Source organism: Salmo trutta, chromosome 31 (assembly GCF_901001165.1).
Source record: "Salmo trutta chromosome 31, fSalTru1.1, whole genome shotgun sequence".
Lineage (NCBI taxonomy): Eukaryota > Metazoa > Chordata > Actinopteri > Salmoniformes > Salmonidae > Salmo > Salmo trutta.
In genome coordinates, this window is record NC_042987.1 from 42,312,430 (window position 1) to 42,333,171 (window position 20,742).

A 20,742-nucleotide genomic window follows, 5' to 3' on the forward strand; every position below is an offset into this window, starting at 1 on the left:
CGTCTTACCCTCCGTCTCAACAATGCGGTGACCGTGGCAACCCTTCTATCCCCTTTGGCGGGTAAACAGCCACTTAATCAACTGAAGCCCTTCCACTGTAATCACGTCTCAGTTCACACCTGAGCTCTGTCTGTCTGTCCGTCTGTCTCACCTGAGCTCTGTCTGTCTGTCCGTCTGTCTCACCTGAGCTCTGTCTGTCCGTCTGTCTCAGCTGAGCTCTGTCTGTCCAGGGGAAACGGGTTATGGAGGCCATGTCTGTCTGTCTGTCCAGAGAAACGGGTTATGGAGGCCATGTCTGTCTGTCTGTCCAGGGGAAACGGGTTATGGAGGCCATGTCTGTCCGTCTGTCTCAGCTGAACTCTGTCTCGGTCTGATCCAAACTGAACACATTCCATGTTGCCGTTCAAACACGTCGCATATTGTAGACATGCAAACTTCAACAGTGGTATCTGAAAGGTTGGCTGGACTTTGCGGTAGATCTCTACATTACTCCCTACTTCATTAACTTCCATATTATCGAACTTTACTGTTGAATTATAGACATCCGAGTTGCCAAACTGTTTTTCAGGGTGACGTGATGTTTTATTTGTGTGCTCTCTCTCTCTCTCTCTCATCAAAACTAAGGAATAATGTAGTAACCAAAAACTAACAAAACAAAATATATTTTTATATTTGAGATTCTTCAAAGTAGCCATCCTTTGCCTTGACCGTGTTGAAACACTCTTGGCATTCTCTCAACCAGCTTCATGAGGTAGTCACCTGGAATGCATTTCAATTAACAGGTGTGTCTTGTTAATTTGTGGAATTTCTTTCCTTAATTCGTTTGAGCCAATCAGTTGTGTCGTGACAAGGTAGGGGTGGTATACAGAAGATGGTATGTTACCAAATAGGGCTAAGTCCATATTATGGCAAGAACTGCTCAAATAAGCAAAGAGAAATGACAGTCCATCATTACTTTAAGACATGAAGGTCAGTCTATCCGGAAAATTTCAAGAACTTTGAAAGTTTCTTCAAGTGCAATCACAGAAACCATCAAGCGTTATGATGAAACTGGCTCTCATGAGGACCACCACAGGAAAGGAAGACCCAGAGTTACCTCTGCTGCAGAGGATAAGTTCATTAGAGATACCAGCCTCAGAAATTGCAGCCCAAATAAATGCTTCAGAGTTCAAGTAACAGACACATCTCAACATCAACTTCTTCAGAAGAGACTGCGTGAAATCAGTCCTTCATGGTCAAATTGCTACAAAGAAACTACTACTAAAGGACACCAATAAGAAGAAGAGACTTGCTTGGGCCAAGAAACACGAGCAATGGACATTAGACCGGTGGAAATCTGTCCTTTGGTCTGATGAGTCCAAATTTGAGATTGTTGGTTCCAACCGCCATGTCTTTGTGATACGCAGAGTAGGTGAATGGATGTCCTTGTCCCATTGCGCACTAGCGACTCCTCTGGCGGGCCGGGCGCAGTGCACGCCGACACGGTCACCAGTTGTACGGTGTTTCCTCCGACACATTGGTGCGGCTGGCTTCCCGGGTTAAGTTTGAATTGTGTCAAGAAGCAGTGCGGCTTGGTTGGGTTGTGTTTCGGAGGACGCACGGCTCTCAACCTTCACCTCTCCTGAGTCCGTACGGGAGTTGCAGCGATGAGACGAGACTAACTACCAATTGGATACCTGGAAATTGGGGAGAGAAAAGAGGTAAAAATAATAAGAGTAGGTGAACGGATGATCTTCGCACCGTGAAGCATGGAGGAGGAGGTGTAATGGTGCTTTGCTGGTGACACAGTCAGTGACGTATTTAGAATTCAAGGCACACTTAACCAGCATGGCTACCACAGCATTCTGCAGCGATACGCCATCCCATCTGGTTTGCGCTTAGGGGGACTATCATTTGTTTTTCAACAGGACAATGACCTAACACACCTTCAGGCTGTGTAAGGGATATTTGACCAAGAAGGAGAGTGATGGAGTGCTGCATCAGATGACCTGGCCTCCACAAACCCCCGACCTCAACCAAATTGAGATGGTTTGGGATGAGTTGGACCGCAGAGTGAAGGAAAAGTAGCCAACAAGTGCTCAGCATATGTGGGAACTCCTTCAAGGCCGTTGGAAAAGCATTCCAGGTGAATCTGGTTGAGAGAATGGCAAGAGAGCACAAAGCTGTCAAGGTAAAGGGTGGCGACATTAATATTTTAGATTCAAACAAACACTTTTTGGTTACTACATGATTCCATATGTGTTATTTCATAGTTTTGAGGTCTTCACTATTATTCTACAATGTAGAAAATAGTAAAAAATAAAGAAAAACCCTGGAAGGAGTCGGTGTGTCCAAACGTTTGACTGGTACTGTATATATAGTGTTTAATGTGTATTTTATATTGTATTCTACAGGACAATGTTACTAGGTCTCAATATGTCTTCCCTGTTTTTCTTTACTAAAATGCATTATTTACCCAGAGAACGGAAGTAACTACATTTTACATTTAAATCAACAGAGAATGTCTTAACATTTCAAATTGATTAAGAATGTAAAGGTGAAATCAACTAGATAACACAGTAATAAATTCTGCTGGTCGGGTAAAATATCAAGGAATAGGATTGAAGGCATAAAGAAAATCAAATGAGCTCTGCTTCTCAATAACAACAACAATGCACTGACCCCTTTTAAAACAGCAACGTTATTACAGTAAGCTCCAGTAATCCCTGACTTGGAACGGAAATGTTTTCAGGTAAAGGAAATCCATTGTAAACGAACACTAACAAAACAAATAAGCCAGAAGAAATCAATGTAGTCGTGTCGTCGTCCCCCCCCACTAAAATATCACAAAAATGTGACTCCAAACCCAGTGTTATTGTTTGGTGTTGACGTGAGCATGTATTAATTATTAATGTCTTACTCTCAGTGGACTAAGCCTTGGATTAGACCAGTTATCTTGAGATATCTCCATGTCAAGAAAGCCACACACACTCACACACACACACACACACACACACACACACACAGAGCTCTGCCCCAGCTTCATTCAGATGGGATTGTTTGTAACATTTTAATCCCTTTGAGCAATTAGGAAAATGTCAGGCTTGCTGTAAACTTAAAATAACACGAGACTACCATTGGTCTACTCTAACGCAGTCTACTTTATAGAATTCACAGTCTGTACACTGACAGCAAAGACAAAAGCTTGAAATTAGCCAAACAAAAAAAAAACTACTACTCAGACCTTGTTTACATGGACTAGCATAGAGTTGATCAGACCTTGTTTACATGGACGAGCATAGAGTTGATCAGACCTTGTTTACATGGACGAGCATAGAGTTGATCAGACCTTGTTTACATGGACGAGCATAGAGTTGATCAGACCTTGTTTACATGGACGAGCATAGAGTTGATCAGACCTTGTTTACATGGACGAGCATAGAGTTGATCAGACCTTGTTTACATGGACGAGCATAGAGTTGATCAGACCTTGTTTACATGGACGAGCATAGAGTTGATCAGACCTTGTTTACATGGACGAGCATAGAGTTGATCAGACCTTGTTTACATGGACGAGCATAGAGTTGATCAGACCTTGTTTACATGGACGAGCATTGAGTTGATCAGACCTTGTTTACATGGACGAGCATAGAGTTGATCTGCTCTCGCTCAGCGGCAGACAACACACTGGAGTTAGTACCAATAAAGTAAGAGTCAACAAGCGACACCTGGTCGAAGGAAGCTGAAGTATTCAAACTGTAACCAAATGACGTGGTGAGCCCAGCAGTACAGATAGGTACACAGAGAGCACAGCCCTACCGTAACTAATAGTACCGATAGGCACAGTGCATTCCGAAAGTATTCAGACCCCTTGACTTTTTCCACGTTACAGCCTTATTCTAAAATGGATTAAAAAAATATTTTCCCTTTAAATCTACACAAAACACACCATAATGACAAAGCAAAAATAGTTTTTCCAAATGTATTAAAACATACAAAACTGAAATGTCACATTTACATAAGTATTCAGACCCTTTACTCAGTACTTTGTTGAAGCGCCTTTGTCAGTGATTACAGCCTCAAGTCTTATTGGGTATGACGCTACAAGCTTGGCACACCTGTATGGCACAGCTATTTTCAGGTCTCTCCAGAGATGTTCGATCAGGTTCAAGTCCGGACTCTGGCTGGGCCACTCACGGACATTCAGAGACTTGTCCAAAAGCCACTCCTGCGTTGTCTTGGCTGTGTGCTTCAGGGTTGTTGTCCTGTTGGAAGGTGAACCTTCACCCCAGTCTGAGGTCCTGAGCTCTCTGGAGCAGGTTTTCATCAAGGATCTCTGTCCTTTGCTTATTTCACCTTTGCCTCAATCCTGTCCAGTCTCCCAGTCCCTGCCGCTGAAGAACATCCCCACAGCATGATGCTGCCACCACCATGCTTCACCGTAGGGATGGTGCCAGGTTTCCTCCAGACGTGCCGCTTGGCATTCAGGCCAAAGAGTTCAATCTTGGTTTCATCAGACCAGAGAATCTTGTTTCTCATGGTCTGAGAGTCTTTAGGTGCCTTTTTTGCAAACTCCAAGCAGGCTGTCATGTGCCTTTTACTGAGGAGTGGCTTCCGTCTGGCCACTCTACCATAAAGGCCTGATTGGTGGAGTGCTGCAGAGACGGATGTCCTTCTGGAAGGTTCTCCCATCTCCACAGAGGAACTCTGGAGCTCTGTCAGAGTGACCGTTGGGTTCTTGGTCACCTCCCTGACCAAGGCCCTTCTCCCCCGATTGCTCAGTTTGGCCGGGCGGCCAGCTCTAGGAAGAGTCTTGGTGGTTCCAAACTTCTTCCATTTAAAGAATGATGGAGGCCACTGTGTTCTTGGGGACCTTCAATGCTGCAGACATTTTTTGCTACCCTTCCCCAAATCGTAAGCTTCATAATGAAAAAGCTTCATAATGAAAATTTATCTAACGGGCGAAATGATGAATGTGATCTGCTTTATCTATTACCTGGTGAACAAGTTAACAAAATGCTAACAAGTACTAAGGAATCCGCATAGAGAATGCTAACCAAGTGCTAACGAGCAAATTGTGAAGATTTTTTTTTACAGTTTCTGACCTAAACTATACAAGTATAAAACTCAAAATTGCTACATTGGGATCTATTTGCTAACAAGTTGGCTAAACTTGAAATATAAAAGATCAGCTGGCTACTCGCTAGCACGTGGGCTTGTGTTCGAGAAATTGTTTGTGTTCATATTTTCTCTCATGCCCGCTGAATAAGTCAGTCATTATTATTGAATGTGCATTATGGTAAATTTGTAACAGAAAAAAATGGTATTTTCACAGACTTGAAAGCCAGATCAGTGATTATTGCACAAAAGCAGGTAAAACTATTCTGATAGAATACTGTAATTATTAGTCGGTCTTATGGGTTGTGGAAGGTTTATATTCAGCCTAGTTTTCACTTCACAAGCCCTGACTTCATTAGACTATAGCTGACTGTTTGTATTTGACCTTTTAAAAATGTACAACAAAGCTTATTTAGATTTTTTTTTAAATTAGATATCATGAAATCTCCACATAAAAGCTTGAAAGAAAATGTAGATCTGATTTTTTTTTTAGGCCATATCGCCCAGGCCCACAAAAACCACGGTCTGACCCCTAGCTAATAGTACAGGTAGATACACAGAGACCACACACGGTCTAACCCCTAGCTAATAGTACAGGTAGATACACAGAGACCACACACGGTCTGACCCCTAGCTAATAGTACAGGTAGATACACAGAGACCACACACGGTCTGACCCCTAGCTAATAGTACAGGTAGATGGATACACAGAGACCACACACGGTCTGACCCCTAGCTAATAGTACAGATAGATACACAGAGACCACACACGGTCTAACCCCTAGCTAATAGTACAGGTAGATACACAGAGACCACACACGGTCTAACCCCTAGCTAATAGTACAGGTAGATACACAGAGACCACACACGGTCTAACCCCTAGCTAATAGTACAGGTAGATACACAGAGACCACACACGGTCTAACCCCTAGCTAATAGTACAGGTAGATGGATACACAGAGACCACACACGGTCTAACCCCTAGCTAATAGTACAGGTAGATGGATACACAGAGACCCCACACGGTCTAACCCCTAGCTAATAGTACAGGTAGATACACAGAGACCACACATGGTCTAACCCCTAGCTAATAGTACAGGTAGATACACAGAGACCACACACGGTCTAACCCCTAGCTAATAGTACAGGTAGATACACAGAGACCACACACGGTCTAACCCCTAGCTAATAGTACAGGTAGATGGATACACAGAGACCACACACGGTCTGACCCCTAGCTAATAGTACAGGTAGATACACAGAGACCACACACGGTCTGACCCCTAGCTAATAGTACAGGTAGATACACAGAGACCACACACGGTCTAACCCCTAGCTAATAGTACAGGTAGATGGATACACAGAGACCACACACGGTCTAACCCCTAGCTAATAGTACAGGTAGATACACAGAGACCACACACGGTCTGACCCCTAGCTAATAGTACAGGTAGATGGATACACAGAGACCACACACGGTCTGACCCCTAGCTAATAGTACAGGTAGATACACAGAGACCACACACGGTCTGACCCCTAGCTAATAGTACAGGTAGATACACAGAGACCACACACGGTCTGACCCCTAGCTAATAGTACAGGTAGATACACAGAGACCACACACGGTCTAACCCCTAGCTAATAGTACAGGTAGATACACAGAGACCACACACGGTCTAACCCCTAGCTAATAGTACAGGTAGATACACAGAGACCACACACGGTCTGACCCCTAGCTAATAGTACAGGTAGATACACAGAGACCACACACGGTCTAACCCCTAGCTAATAGTACAGGTAGATACACAGAGACCACACACGGTCTAACCCCTAGCTAATAGTACAGGTAGATACACAGAGACCACACACGGTCTGACCCTTAGCTAATAGTACAGGTAGATACACAGAGACCACACACGGTCTAACCCCTAGCTAATAGTACAGGTAGATACACAGAGACCACACACGGTCTAACCCCTAGCTAATAGTACAGGTAGATACACAGAGACCACACACGGTCTAACCCCTAGCTAATAGTACAGGTAGATACACAGAGACCACACACGGTCTAACCCCTAGCTAATAGTACAGGTAGATGGATACACAGAGACCCCACACGGTCTAACCCCTAGCTAATAGTACAGGTAGATACACAGAGACCACACACGGTCTAACCCCTAGCTAATAGTACAGGTAGATACACAGAGACCACACACGGTCTAACCCCTAGCTAATAGTACAGGTAGATACACAGAGACCACACACGGTCTAACCCCTAGCTAATAGTACAGGTAGATGGATACACAGAGACCACACACGGTCTGACCCCTAGCTAATAGTACAGGTAGATACACAGAGACCACACACGGTCTGACCCCTAGCTAATAGTACAGGTAGATACACAGAGACCACACACGGTCTAACCCCTAGCTAATAGTACAGGTAGATGGATACACAGAGACCACACACGGTCTAACTCCTAGCTAATAGTACAGGTAGATACACAGAGACCACACACGGTCTGACCCCTAGCTAATAGTACAGGTAGATACACAGAGACCACACACGGTCTAACCCCTAGCTAATAGTACAGGTAGATACACAGAGACCACACACGGTCTAACCCCTAGCTAATAGTACAGGTAGATACACAGAGACCACACACGGTCTGACCCCTAGCTAATAGTACAGGTAGATACACAGAGACCACACACGGTCTGACCCCTAGCTAATAGTACAGGTAGATACACAGAGACCACACACGGTCTAACCCCTAGCTAATAGTACAGGTAGATACACAGAGACCACACACGGTCTGACCCCTAGCTAATAGTACAGGTAGATACACAGAGACCACACACGGTCTAACCCCTAGCTAATAGTACAGGTAGATACACAGAGACCACACACGGTCTAACCCCTAGCTAATAGTACAGGTAGATGGATACACAGAGACCACACACGGTCTAACCCCTAGCTAATAGTACAGGTAGATACACAGAGACCACACACGGTCTAACCCCTAGCTAATAGTACATGTAGATACACAGAGACCACACACGGTCTGACCCCTAGCTAATAGTACAGGTAGATACACAGAGACCACACACGGTCTGACCCCTAGCTAATAGTACAGGTAGATACACAGAGACCACACACGGTCTGACCCCTAGCTAATAGTACAGGTAGATACACAGAGACCACACACGGTCTGACCCCTAGCTAATAGTACAGGTAGATACACAGAGACCACACACGGTCTAACCCCTAGCTAATAGTACAGGTAGATGGATACACAGAGACCACACACGGTCTGACCCCTAGCTAATAGTACAGGTAGATACACAGAGACCACACACGGTCTAACCCCTAGCTAATAGTACAGGTAGATACACAGAGACCACACACGGTCTAACCCCTAGCTAATAGTACAGGTAGATACACAGAGACCACACACGGTCTAACCCCTAGCTAATAGTACAGGTAGATACACAGAGACCACACACGGTCTGACCCCTAGCTAATAGTACAGGTAGATACACAGAGACCACACACGGTCTGACCCCTAGCTAATAGTACAGGTAGATACACAGAGACCACACACGGTCTGACCCCTAGCTAATAGTACAGGTAGATACACAGAGACCACACACGGTCTAACCCCTAGCTAATAGTACAGGTAGATACACAGAGACCACACACGGTCTAACCCCTAGCTAATAGTACATGTAGATACACAGAGACCACACACGGTCTAACCCCTAGCTAATAGTACAGGTAGATACACAGAGACCACACACGGTCTAACCCCTAGCTAATAGTACAGGTAGATACACAGAGACCACACACGGTCTGACCCCTAGCTAATAGTACAGGTAGATACACAGAGACCACACACGGTCTAACCCCTAGCTAATAGTACAGGTAGATGGATACACAGAGACCACACACGGTCTAACCCCTAGCTAATAGTACAGGTAGATACACAGAGACCACACACGGTCTGACCCCTAGCTAATAGTTCAGGTAGATACACAGAGACAGCAGGTGGACAGACAGGTTGCAGGTCACGCTACCTGCCAGAGAGCCACACCTGTAATGTGGTACTGGTAACTCACCTGTAGTAAAAAACCTCTACTGCAGCAGACTTTGACCTGCAGTCACAGGTACAGGTACAGGTCACCTGTGACTGGAGTAAACCTAGCTTCTACGCTGTACAACATCCACGTCCTCATCAGTGAGAGAGGAGGACGACTGCTTTCTCCACGTCTCCTTCAGAATCATGAGGTGATGACGTGCGTCGTAACATACGGAATCCCTGACGTCACCGTGGTGATGAAACAGAGTAAAGGTTTGTGTTTTAGCCATGGTAAACAGAGACCATGTTTGTGTTTTAGCCATGGTAAACAGAGACCATGTTTGTGTTTTAGCCATGGTAAACAGAGACCATGTTTGTGTTTTAGCCATGGTAAACAGAGACCATGTTTGTGTTTTAGCCATGGTAAACAGAGACCATGTTTGTGTTTTAGCCATGATAAACAGAGACCACGTTTGTGTTTTAGGTAAGCCATGGTAAACAGAGACCATGTTTGTGTTTTAGGTAAGCCATGGTAAACATAGACCATGTTTGTGTTTTAGCCATGGTAAACAGAGACCATGTTTGTGTTTTAGCCATGGTAAACAGAGACCATGTTTGTGTTTTAGGTAAGCCATGGTAAACAGAGACCATGTTTGTGTTTTAGGTAAGCCATGGTAAACAGAGACCATGTTTGTGTTTTAGCCAAGCCATGGTAAACAGAGACCATGTTTGTGTTTTAGCCATGGTAAACAGAGACCATGTTTGTGTTTTAGCCATGGTAAACAGAGACCATGTTTGTGTTTTAGCCATGGTAAACAGAGACCATGTTTGTGTTTTAGCCATGGTAAACAGAGACCATGTTTGTGTTTTAGGTAAGCCATGGTAAACAGAGACCATGTTTGTGTTTTAGCCATGGTAAACAGAGACCATGTTTGTGTTTTAGCCATGGTAAACAGAGACCATGTTTGTGTTTTAGCCATGGTAAACAGAGACCATGTTTGTGTTTTAGCCATGGTAAACAGAGACCATGTTTGTGTTTTAGCCATGGTAAACAGAGACCATGTTTGTGTTTTAGCCATGGTAAACAGAGACCATGTTTGTGTTTTAGCCATGGTAAACAGAGACCATGTTTGTGTTTTAGCCATGGTAAACAGAGACCATGTTTGTGTTTTAGCCATGGTAAACAGAGACCATGTTTGTGTTTTAGCCATGGTAAACAGAGACCATGTTTGTGTTTTAGCCATGGTAAACAGAGACCATGTTTGTGTTTTAGCCATGGTAAACAGAGACCATGTTTGTGTTTTAGCCATGGTAAACAGAGACCAGGTTTGTGTTTTAGCCATGGTAAACAGAGACCAGGTTTGTGTTTTAGCCATGGTAAACAGAGACCATGTTTGTGTTTTAGCCATGGTAAACAGAGACCATGTTTGTGTTTTAGCCATGGTAAACAGAGACCATGTTTGTGTTTTAGCCATGGTAAACAGAGACCATGTTTGTGTTTTAGCCATGGTAAACAGAGACCATGTTTGTGTTTTAGCCATGGTAAACAGAGACCATGTTTGTGTTTTAGCCATGGTAAACAGAGACCATGTTTGTGTTTTAGCCATGGTAAACAGAGACCATGTTTGTGTTTTAGCCATGGTAAACAGAGACCATGTTTGTGTTTTAGCCATGGTAAACAGAGACCATGTTTGTGTTTTAGCCATGGTAAACAGAGACCATGTTTGTGTTTTAGCCATGGTAAACAGAGACCATGTTTGTGTTTTAGCCATGGTAAACAGAGACCATGTTTGTGTTTTAGCCATGGTAAACAGAGACCATGTTTGTGTTTTAGCCATGGTAAACAGAGACCATGTTTGTGTTTTAGCCATGGTAAACAGAGACCATGTTTGTGTTTTAGCCATGGTAAACAGAGACCATGTTTGTGTTTTAGCCATGGTAAACAGAGACCATGTTTGTGTTTTAGCCATGGTAAACAGAGACCATGTTTGTGTTTTAGGTAAGCCATGGTAAACAGAGACCATGTTTGTGTTTTAGCCATGGTAAACAGAGACCATGTTTGTGTTTTAGCCATGGTAAACAGAGACCATGTTTGTGTTTTAGCCATGGTAAACAGAGACCATGTTTGTGTTTTAGCCATGGTAAACAGAGACCATGTTTGTGTTTTAGGTAAGCCATGGTAAACAGAGACCATGTTTGTGTTTTAGGTAAGCCATGGTAAACAGAGACCATGTTTGTGTTTTAGGTAAGCCATGGTAAACAGAGACCATGTTTGTGTTTTAGCCATGGTAAACAGAGACCATGTTTGTGTTTTAGCCATGGTAAACAGAGACCATGTTTGTGTTTTAGCCATGGTAAACAGAGACCAGGTTTGTGTTTTAGCCATGGTAAACAGAGACCATGTTTGTGTTTTAGCCATGGTAAACAGAGACCATGTTTGTGTTTTAGGTAAGCCATGGTAAACAGAGACCATGTTTGTGTTTTAGGTAAGCCATGGTAAACAGAGACCATGTTTGTGTTTTAGGTAAGCCATGGTAAACAGAGACCATGTTTGTGTTTTAGCCATGGTAAACAGAGACCATGTTTGTGTTTTAGCCATGGTAAACAGAGACCATGTTTGTGTTTTAGCCATGGTAAACAGAGACCATGTTTGTGTTTTAGCCATGGTAAACAGAGACCATGTTTGTGTTTTAGCCATGGTAAACAGAGACCATGTTTGTGTTTTAGCCATGGTAAACAGAGACCATGTTTGTGTTTTAGGTAAGCCATGGTAAACAGAGACCATGTTTGTGTTTTAGCCATGGTAAACAGAGACCATGTTTGTGTTTTAGGTAAGCCATGGTAAACAGAGACCATGTTTGTGTTTTAGCCATGGTAAACAGAGACCATGTTTGTGTTTTAGGTAAGCCATGGTAAACAGAGACCATGTTTGTGTTTTAGCCATGGTAAACAGAGACCATGTTTGTGTTTTAGCCATGGTAAACAGAGACCATGTTTGTGTTTTAGCCATGGTAAACAGAGACCATGTTTGTGTTTTAGGTAAGCCATGGTAAACAGAGACCATGTTTGTGTTTTAGCCATGGTAAACAGAGACCATGTTTGTGTTTTAGCCATGGTAAACAGAGACCATGTTTGTGTTTTAGCCATGGTAAACAGAGACCATGTTTGTGTTTTAGGTAAGCCATGGTAAACAGAGACCATGTTTGTGTTTTAGGTAAGCCATGGTAAACATAGACCATGTTTGTGTTTTAGCCATGGTAAACAGAGACCAGGTTTGTGTTTTAGCCATGGTAAACAGAGACCATGTTTGTGTTTTAGCCATGGTAAACAGAGACCATGTTTGTGTTTTAGCCATGGTAAACAGAGACCATGTTTGTGTTTTAGCCATGGTAAACAGAGACCATGTTTGTGTTTTAGGTAAGCCATGGTAAACAGAGACCATGTTTGTGTTTTAGCCATGGTAAACAGAGACCATGTTTGTGTTTTAGCCATGGTAAACAGAGACCATGTTTGTGTTTTAGCCATGGTAAACAGAGACCATGTTTGTGTTTTAGGTAAGCCATGGTAAACAGAGACCATGTTTGTGTTTTAGCCATGGTAAACAGAGACCATGTTCACAACAAGTCTGACTTGCAGGATGAGTGTTCAGGTGATTTCCTATACAAAACCCTAACTGACGTTATGAAGGTATACTAAACAATAAATCACAGCTGTCATTTTATTTTGTCTGGCAACTTACCTTACCGGTCTCACCAAAATAATATTTGGGTCAATACTATATTACGCTTCTGCCAAGTAGTTGACACAGTAGAAAGTTCTAGGGGTGTGTAAGGAAGTGGTTAGTACTGATTCGTCTCCCTGAAGACCCATGGTCCTGGACAGAGACGTTTTATCAGGATGGTCTTTAGGCTGTACCCACCGGCAGGAAGTAGGGGACTTCCTTTTGGGAGATTCCAACCACCACAACACCTCCCTCCCTGCCTGCCTCTGGTCTGGGAGATAAAACAGATCTAGCTCCTATCCTATCCCCAGATCATGATGTCTGTTAAAAAATGTAAACAACAAAAAACATCCAACAAAGTCCAAAATGGGTGTCAAAACAGCCCCGATCCTGTAGTGAAGATATGTTTTCAACAACATGCTCACAAACCAAGAAAGAGGAGTCATGTTCAAACACGTTGGGAGACGGAAGTTGCCTGGGTTACTCCTTGTTTCCCGGCCAAACGTTAGGCCACGTCCACAGACGTTCCTTTCTTCTCTACAATGAGTCTGGATCGGAATACCTCCCGGGGATTCTAGAATGGAAATCCATTCTAGACCTTCTGATTGGTTCGCAGAAACCCATGAGTTGTGCCAGGTGTGTAACGCTGCGTTTTGAAAAGGTGTAATTGGCTTAGAGATGATCCAATCGCTGATGACCTTTTGTTTTATACAACATCCCTCATTTTGATGTCACCATCAAACGACTTCTCAGCGTGCAGCGAACCACAGAGCAGTGGAAGAATTCACTTTGAGTCGTCAGGCAAAGTCGGGACACGTTTTAGAGAGAATTTATTATGCATCGTCTGTCAGAAGTGATGCAACAGATGCATTGTGAAATGGTTGAGTTTCTGTTCAGGTCAGATATAAAGACAACATTATGTTTGTTAACTTTATGGTATTTTTCTTTTTGGTTTTGTTTCCCCAGTTTGTCCATCGGTCTGGTTTGTCTGGTTCCCGAGAATCTCTCTCTCTCTCGTCTGTCACTGTGTGATCATCTACGCTGGTGGGGTGTGTGTGTGTGTGTGTGTGTGTGTGTGTGTGTGTGTGTGTGTGTGTGTGCGTGCGCGAGATGGCTCCAGCTCAAATGTGTCCCTGTGTGATAGCAGAGGCGGGCTGGCTGGCCAACCTATCAGGTCCAGCTCAGAATGACAAAAGACAGACATGTCACTCACAGACTCCTTTAACAAAAGACAGACAGCACAAATGACTGTGTCCCGAGTTCTAAATGGCACCCTATCCTCTTTTAGTGCACTACCTTTGGCCAGGGCCTATAAGGAATAGAGCCCATAGGGAATAGGGTGTAATTTGGGATGTGTAGCCTCGGTAGCCTGGCAGGCTCAGGGATGAGGGCAGACAGAACGGGCTGTGAACATGCACTTGTTGTTTACCGAGCCATGGAAGGTTTCTCTCCCTCACCGTAGAGAAATACACCTTTTTCCACTAATGTCTGTCTGTGAACCACGGCATTCATTCTCTTCAAATGGGATGATATTTAACCATGTAAACCAAGTCCAACTCTCTAAAAGAGAATCAATGAGGATTTTCTATGATCCCAAAACCTGTACAGTTCTCAAACTTTTCAATAGTCTTCATTGACCATGTAAACACAGATGCCTATATAGCCCCCCATTTATTCATGTGATTCAATGACCATGTAAACACAGTTAGATGCCCATACAGCCCCATTTCTTAAAATAATAATTGATTATATTTAATTTTGATGTAATTATTATTCCCTATACTGAAGAGGGACCAATAGTCTCACCAAATTGCCCCAGAAACTCCAGTTAAATGTAATACCTGTGAAATCATCATGTGAGGTCTGATGTGGTTAGGATAAATAAGGCTTGGTTCTGACCCACTTCCCCCAGGTACTGCTGATCCAGAGTCCAGCCTCCTTGTGCGTAGGTAGGCTGCGGGGTCAGGGCGCACCTTGCCAGCTTGGGAATTCAGAAAACCTCGGGGTTTTTTAATCTGTCTACAACTACAAAAGTTATTTTTTTTAAAAACATACCTCTGGTGGACTTAAATTGAACGTATCGGCTATTTTCCCGTAGAGTTCTTTGACGTTAGTAAATCCCTCGATCCTTCCCGTGGGGCTGCCGTGGGCGAGCTGAGTGTGGAACACCAGTTTGGGCCGCAGGTTAGCCGGTGGCGGTGGGAGACCCGCTCCGTTTACTGTCGACTTCACCGAGCTGCCCGCGGCGTGTCCACCGACCTCCTCATTCTCCACCAGGTTCGAGCTCTCTCTCGACTTGTTCTTCTTTCGTCTCAGTCCTAAAGGCATTGTGTTTTAGGCGTCAATAAATCTGGTTTTTGTTCGGTTGTGTTAAATCCGTTTATCTGTCGGTCCGGCTAGAACATTAGAGTGGTTACCAGTTGTTACAAATCCTCTTTCCTTCCGCATTTATCTCAACAAAAACTCGACTGACTCTCCTTTTTTCCTCCCCAGGTTCGACTTTGTTCTTCGACAGTGAGTGACTCGTCAACCCAACCCCAAACTTACAAATGAAACGGCGGTGGTATTCAACAGGTAGGTGGCGAACGTGCGACGCGATGTTTTCCTGGTTGTATCTCTCTTACTGCATCTCTCTTACTGTATATATCTTACTGTATATATCTTACTGCATCTCTCTTACTGTATATATCTTACTGCATCTCTCTTACTGTATATATCTTACTGCATCTCTCTTACTGCATCTCTCTTACTGTATATATCTTACTGTATATATCTTACTGTATATATCTTACTGTGTCTCTCTTACTGTATATATCTTACTGTATCTCTCTTACTGCATCTCTCTTACTGTATATATCTTACTGTATATATCTTACTGTATATATCTTACTGTGTCTCTCTTACTGTATATATCTTACTGTATATATCTTACTGTATCTCTCTTACTGTATCTCTATTACTGTATCTCTCTTACTGTATCTCTCTTACTGTATATATCTTACTGTATATATCTTACTGTGTCTCTCTTACTGTATATATCTTACTGTATCTCTCTTACTGTATCTCTCTTACTGTATCTCTCTTACTGTGTCTTAATGTGTCTCTCTTACTGTGTCTCTCTTACTGTATATATCTTACTGTATATATCTTACTGTATATATCTTACTGTATATATCTTACTGTATATATCTTACTGTGTCTCTCTTACTGTATATATCTTACTGTATCTCTCTTACTGTATCTCTCTTACTGTATCTCTCTTACTGTATATATCTTACTGTATATATCTTACTGTGTCTCTCTTACTGTGTCTCTCTTACTGTATATATCTTACTGTATCTCTCTTACTGTATCTCTCTTACTGTATCTCTCTTACTGTATCTCTCTTTCTGTATATATCTTACTGTATATATCTTACTGTGTCTTACTGTGTCTCTCTTACTGTGTCTCTCTTACTGTATATATCTTACTGTATTTATCTTACTGTATCTCTCTTACTGTATCTATCTTACTGTATCTCTCTTACTGTATATATCTTACTGTATCTCTGCTGTATATATCTTACTGTATCTATCTTACTGTATCTATCTTACTGTATCTCTACTGTATATATCTTACTGTATATATCTTACTGTATCTCTCTTACTGTATCTCTCTTACTGTATATATCTTACTGTATCTCTCTTACTGTATCTCTCTTACTGTATATATCACTGTATCTCTCTTACTGTATCTCTCTCACTGTATCTCTCTTACTGTATATATCTTACTGTATATATCTTACTGTGTCTCTCTTACTGTATATATCTTACTGTATCTCTCTTACAGTGATATATACAGTAAGAGAGATACAGTAAGAGAGATACAGTGATATATACAGTAAGAGAGATACAGTATCTCTCTTACTCTATCTCTCTTACTGTATCTCTCTTACTGTATATATCTTACTGTATATATCTTACTGTATCTCTCTTACTGTATCTCTCTTACTGTGTCTCTCTTACTGTATCTATCTTACTGTATATATCTTACTGTATGTCTCTTACTCTATATATCTTACTGTATCTCTCTTACTGTATATATCTTACTGTATCTCTCTTACTGTATCTCTCTTACTGTGTCTCTCTTACTGTATCTCTCTTACTGTATATATCTTACTGTATGTCTCTTACTCTATATATCTTACTGTATCTCTCTTACTGTATATATCTTACTGTATATATCTTACTGTATGTCTCTTACTCTATATATCTTACTGTATCTCTCTTACTGTGTCTCTGAACTCTGTCAGACAACACCGACTCTGTTTCAATGTGCTGGGCTGTCGGTGGGAAACCAGGGCAGTGGGGGCAGGGAGAGGTACCGGAAGGCCCGTTTCACCTGGTCACCTGCTGTCTCAGGTGACCATCTGAGTCTTCACACAAAACAACATATGTTTCAAGAACATACATGTACACATTTTGTTATAAAGTAGAGTACTTAAAATTGTTACCCTTACAGTTTCCCTCCCCCTCTCTCCTTCATATGGAGTTTATTTATTTAGGCCTATAAAGGGGCTATAAAGAGGCCCCCATTTACTAGCCAGATAATATTTAGAATAATAGTTTTTTTTATTTATCTTTCATTTCTGCTGCATTCATTCCGCCCAGCATCTATAATGTAAAGCTCCCCTCACCCGACTAACTATCCTATTGTTTTTCCTCCACAGAGTGTATTTGCAGATCCTTGAAGTTACACTAGATGAATAACACTGTACCTGCCTATTGTAAGTACCATGTAAAAACAGAGGAATTTACAAAAACCTATGAGCCATGTAGGCAAATGGCCTGATTTCAAATTTAGGCCCTACATTTATCCCCACTTGCATCAGATTGGCATTTATGATTTTATTTGGATTCCCATTAGTTGTTATGGTCCACACAAAACATAGAACATGACAAAATACAGAACACTAATAGACAAGAACAGCAACACAAATTTAAACTACAGTGTCAAGAAAAAGTATGTGAACCATTTTGGAATTACCTGGATTTCGGGTATAAATTAGTCACAAAAATTGATCTAATCTTCATCTTAGTCACAGCAACAGACAGACACAGTCAAAGCCATTTAATTTGGAGTGGTCCAGTCAGAGTCCTGACCTCAACCCGATTGAGATGCTGTGGCATGACCTCAAGAGAGCTGTTCACACCAGACATCCTAAGAATATTGCTGAACTGAAACAGTTTTGTAAAGAGGAATGGTCCAAAATTCCTCCTGACCGTTGTGCAGGTCTGATCCTCAACTACAGAAAACGTTTGGTTGAGGTTATTGCTGCCAAAGGAGGGTCAACCAGTTATTAAATCCAAGGGTTCACATACTTTTCCCACCCTGCACTGTGAATGTTTACACGGTGTGTTCAATAAAGACATGAAAACGTATAACTGTTTGTGTGTTATTAGTTTAATCAGACTGTGTCTGTCTATTGTTGTGACTTAGATGAAGATCAAATACCACTAAAGAACACTGCCACTAAAGAACACTGCCACTAAAGAACACTACCACTAAAGAACACTACCACTAAAGAACACTACCGCTAAAGAACACTACCACTAAAGAACACTACCGCTAAAGAACACTACCGCTAAAGAACACTACCACTAAAGAACACTACGAACACTACCACTAAAGAACACTACCACTAAAGAACACTACCGCTAAAGAACACTACCACTAAAGAACACTACCGCTAAAGAACACTACCGCTAAAGAACACTACCGCTAAAGAACACTACCACTAAAGAACACTACCACTAAAGAACACTACCCGCTAAAGAACCTACCACTAAAGAACACTACCACTAAAGAACACTACCACTAAAGAACACTACGAACACTACCACTAAAGAACACTACCACTAAAGAACACTACCGCTAAAGAACACTACCACTAAAGAACACTACCGCTAAAGAACACTACCACTAAAGAACACTACGAACACTACCGCTAAAGAACACTACCGCTAAAGAACACTACCGCTAAAGAACACTACCACTAAAGAACACTACCGCTAAAGAACACTACCGCTAAAGAACACTACCACTAAAGAACACTACCACTAAAGAACACTACCACTAAAGAACACTACGAACACTACCACTAAAGAACACTACCACTAAAGAACACTACCGCTAAAGAACACTACCGCTAAAGAACACTACCACTAAAGAACACCACTAAAGAACACTACCACAAAGAACACTACGAACACTACCACTAAAGAACACTACCACTAAAGAACACTACCACTAAAGAACACTACCACTAAAGAACACTACCACTAAAGAACACTACGAACACTACCGCTAAAGAACACTACCACTAAAGAACACTACCACTAAAGAACACTACCGCTAAAGAACACTACCGCTAAAGAACACTACCACTAAAGAACACTGCCACTAAAGAACACTACCACTAAAGAACACTACCACTAAAGAACACTACCGCTAAAGAACACTACCACTAAAGAACACTACCGCTAAAGAACACTACCGCTAAAGAACACTACCGCTAAAGAACACTGCCACTAAAGAACACTGCCACTAAAGAACACTACCGCTAAAGAACACTACCGCTAAAGAACACTACCACTAAAGAACACTACCGCTAAAGAACACTACGAACACTACCGCTAAAGAACACTACCACTAAAGAACACTACGAACACTACCGCTAAAGAACACTACCACTAAAGAACACTACCGCTAAAGAACACTACCACTAAAGAACACTACCACTAAAGAACACTACCACTAAAGAACACTACCACTAAAGAACACTACGCTAAAGAACACTACCACTAAAGAACACTACCACTAAAGAACACTACCGCTAAAGAACACTACCACTAAAGAACACTACCACTAAAGAACACTACCACTAAAGAACACTACCACTAAAGAACACTACCGCTAAAGAACACTACCACTAAAGAACACTACCACTAAAGAACACTACCACTAAAGAACACTACCACTAAAGAACACTACCGCTAAAGAACACTACCACTAAAGAACACTACCACTAAAGAACACTACCACTAAAGAACACTATGACTAAAGAACACTACCACTAAAGAACACTACCACTAAAGAACACTACCACTAAAGAACACTACCACTAAAGAACACTATGACTAAAGAACACTACCACTAAAGAACACTACCGCTAAAGAACACTACCACTAAAGAACACTACCACTAAAGAACACTACCGCTAAAGAACACTACCGCTAAAGAACACTACCGCTAAAGAACACTACCACTAAAGAACACTACCGCTAAAGAACACTACCGCTAAAGAACACTACCACTAAAGAACACTACCACTAAAGAACACTACGAACACTACCGCTAAAGAACACTACCACTAAAGAACACTACCGCTAAAGAACACTACCGCTAAAGAACACTACCACTAAAGAACACTGCCACTAAAGAACACTACCACTAAAGAACACTACGAACACTACCGCTAAAGAACACTACCACTAAAGAACACTACGAACACTACCACTAAAGAACACTACGAACACTACCGCTAAAGAACACTACCACTAAAGAACACTACGAACACTACCACTAAAGAACACTACCACTAAAGAACACTACCGCTAAAGAACACTATGACTAAAGAACACTACCACTAAAGAACACTACCACTAAAGAACACTACCACTAAAGAACACTGCCACTAAAGAACACTACCACTAAAGAACACTGCCACTAAAGAACACTACCACTAAAGAACACTGCCACTAAAGAACACTACCACTAAAGAACACTACGAACACTACCGCTAAAG

The 20,742-nt window shown here is 42.1% G+C and overlaps 1 protein-coding gene and 1 long non-coding RNA gene across 2 annotated transcripts in view; one reads left to right on the forward strand and one right to left on the reverse strand.

Moving 5' to 3' along the window:
• Positions 1-15,469, reverse strand: part of LOC115170223 (PDZ domain-containing protein GIPC1) — a 52,523-nt gene extending 37,054 nt beyond the window's left edge. The window contains exon 1 of the mRNA XM_029726619.1: positions 14,952-15,469. Coding sequence (XP_029582479.1) covers positions 14,952-15,224 — 273 coding nt within the window. The 5' untranslated portion in view covers positions 15,225-15,469. The remainder of the gene's footprint in view (positions 1-14,951) is intronic.
• On the forward strand, positions 15,386-17,838 carry LOC115170227 (uncharacterized). Its single transcript, XR_003870991.1, has 3 exons — positions 15,386-15,470; positions 17,188-17,296; positions 17,605-17,838. It is a non-coding gene; the product is annotated as an uncharacterized LOC115170227 (long non-coding RNA).
• Positions 17,839-20,742: the final 2,904 nt, after the last annotated feature.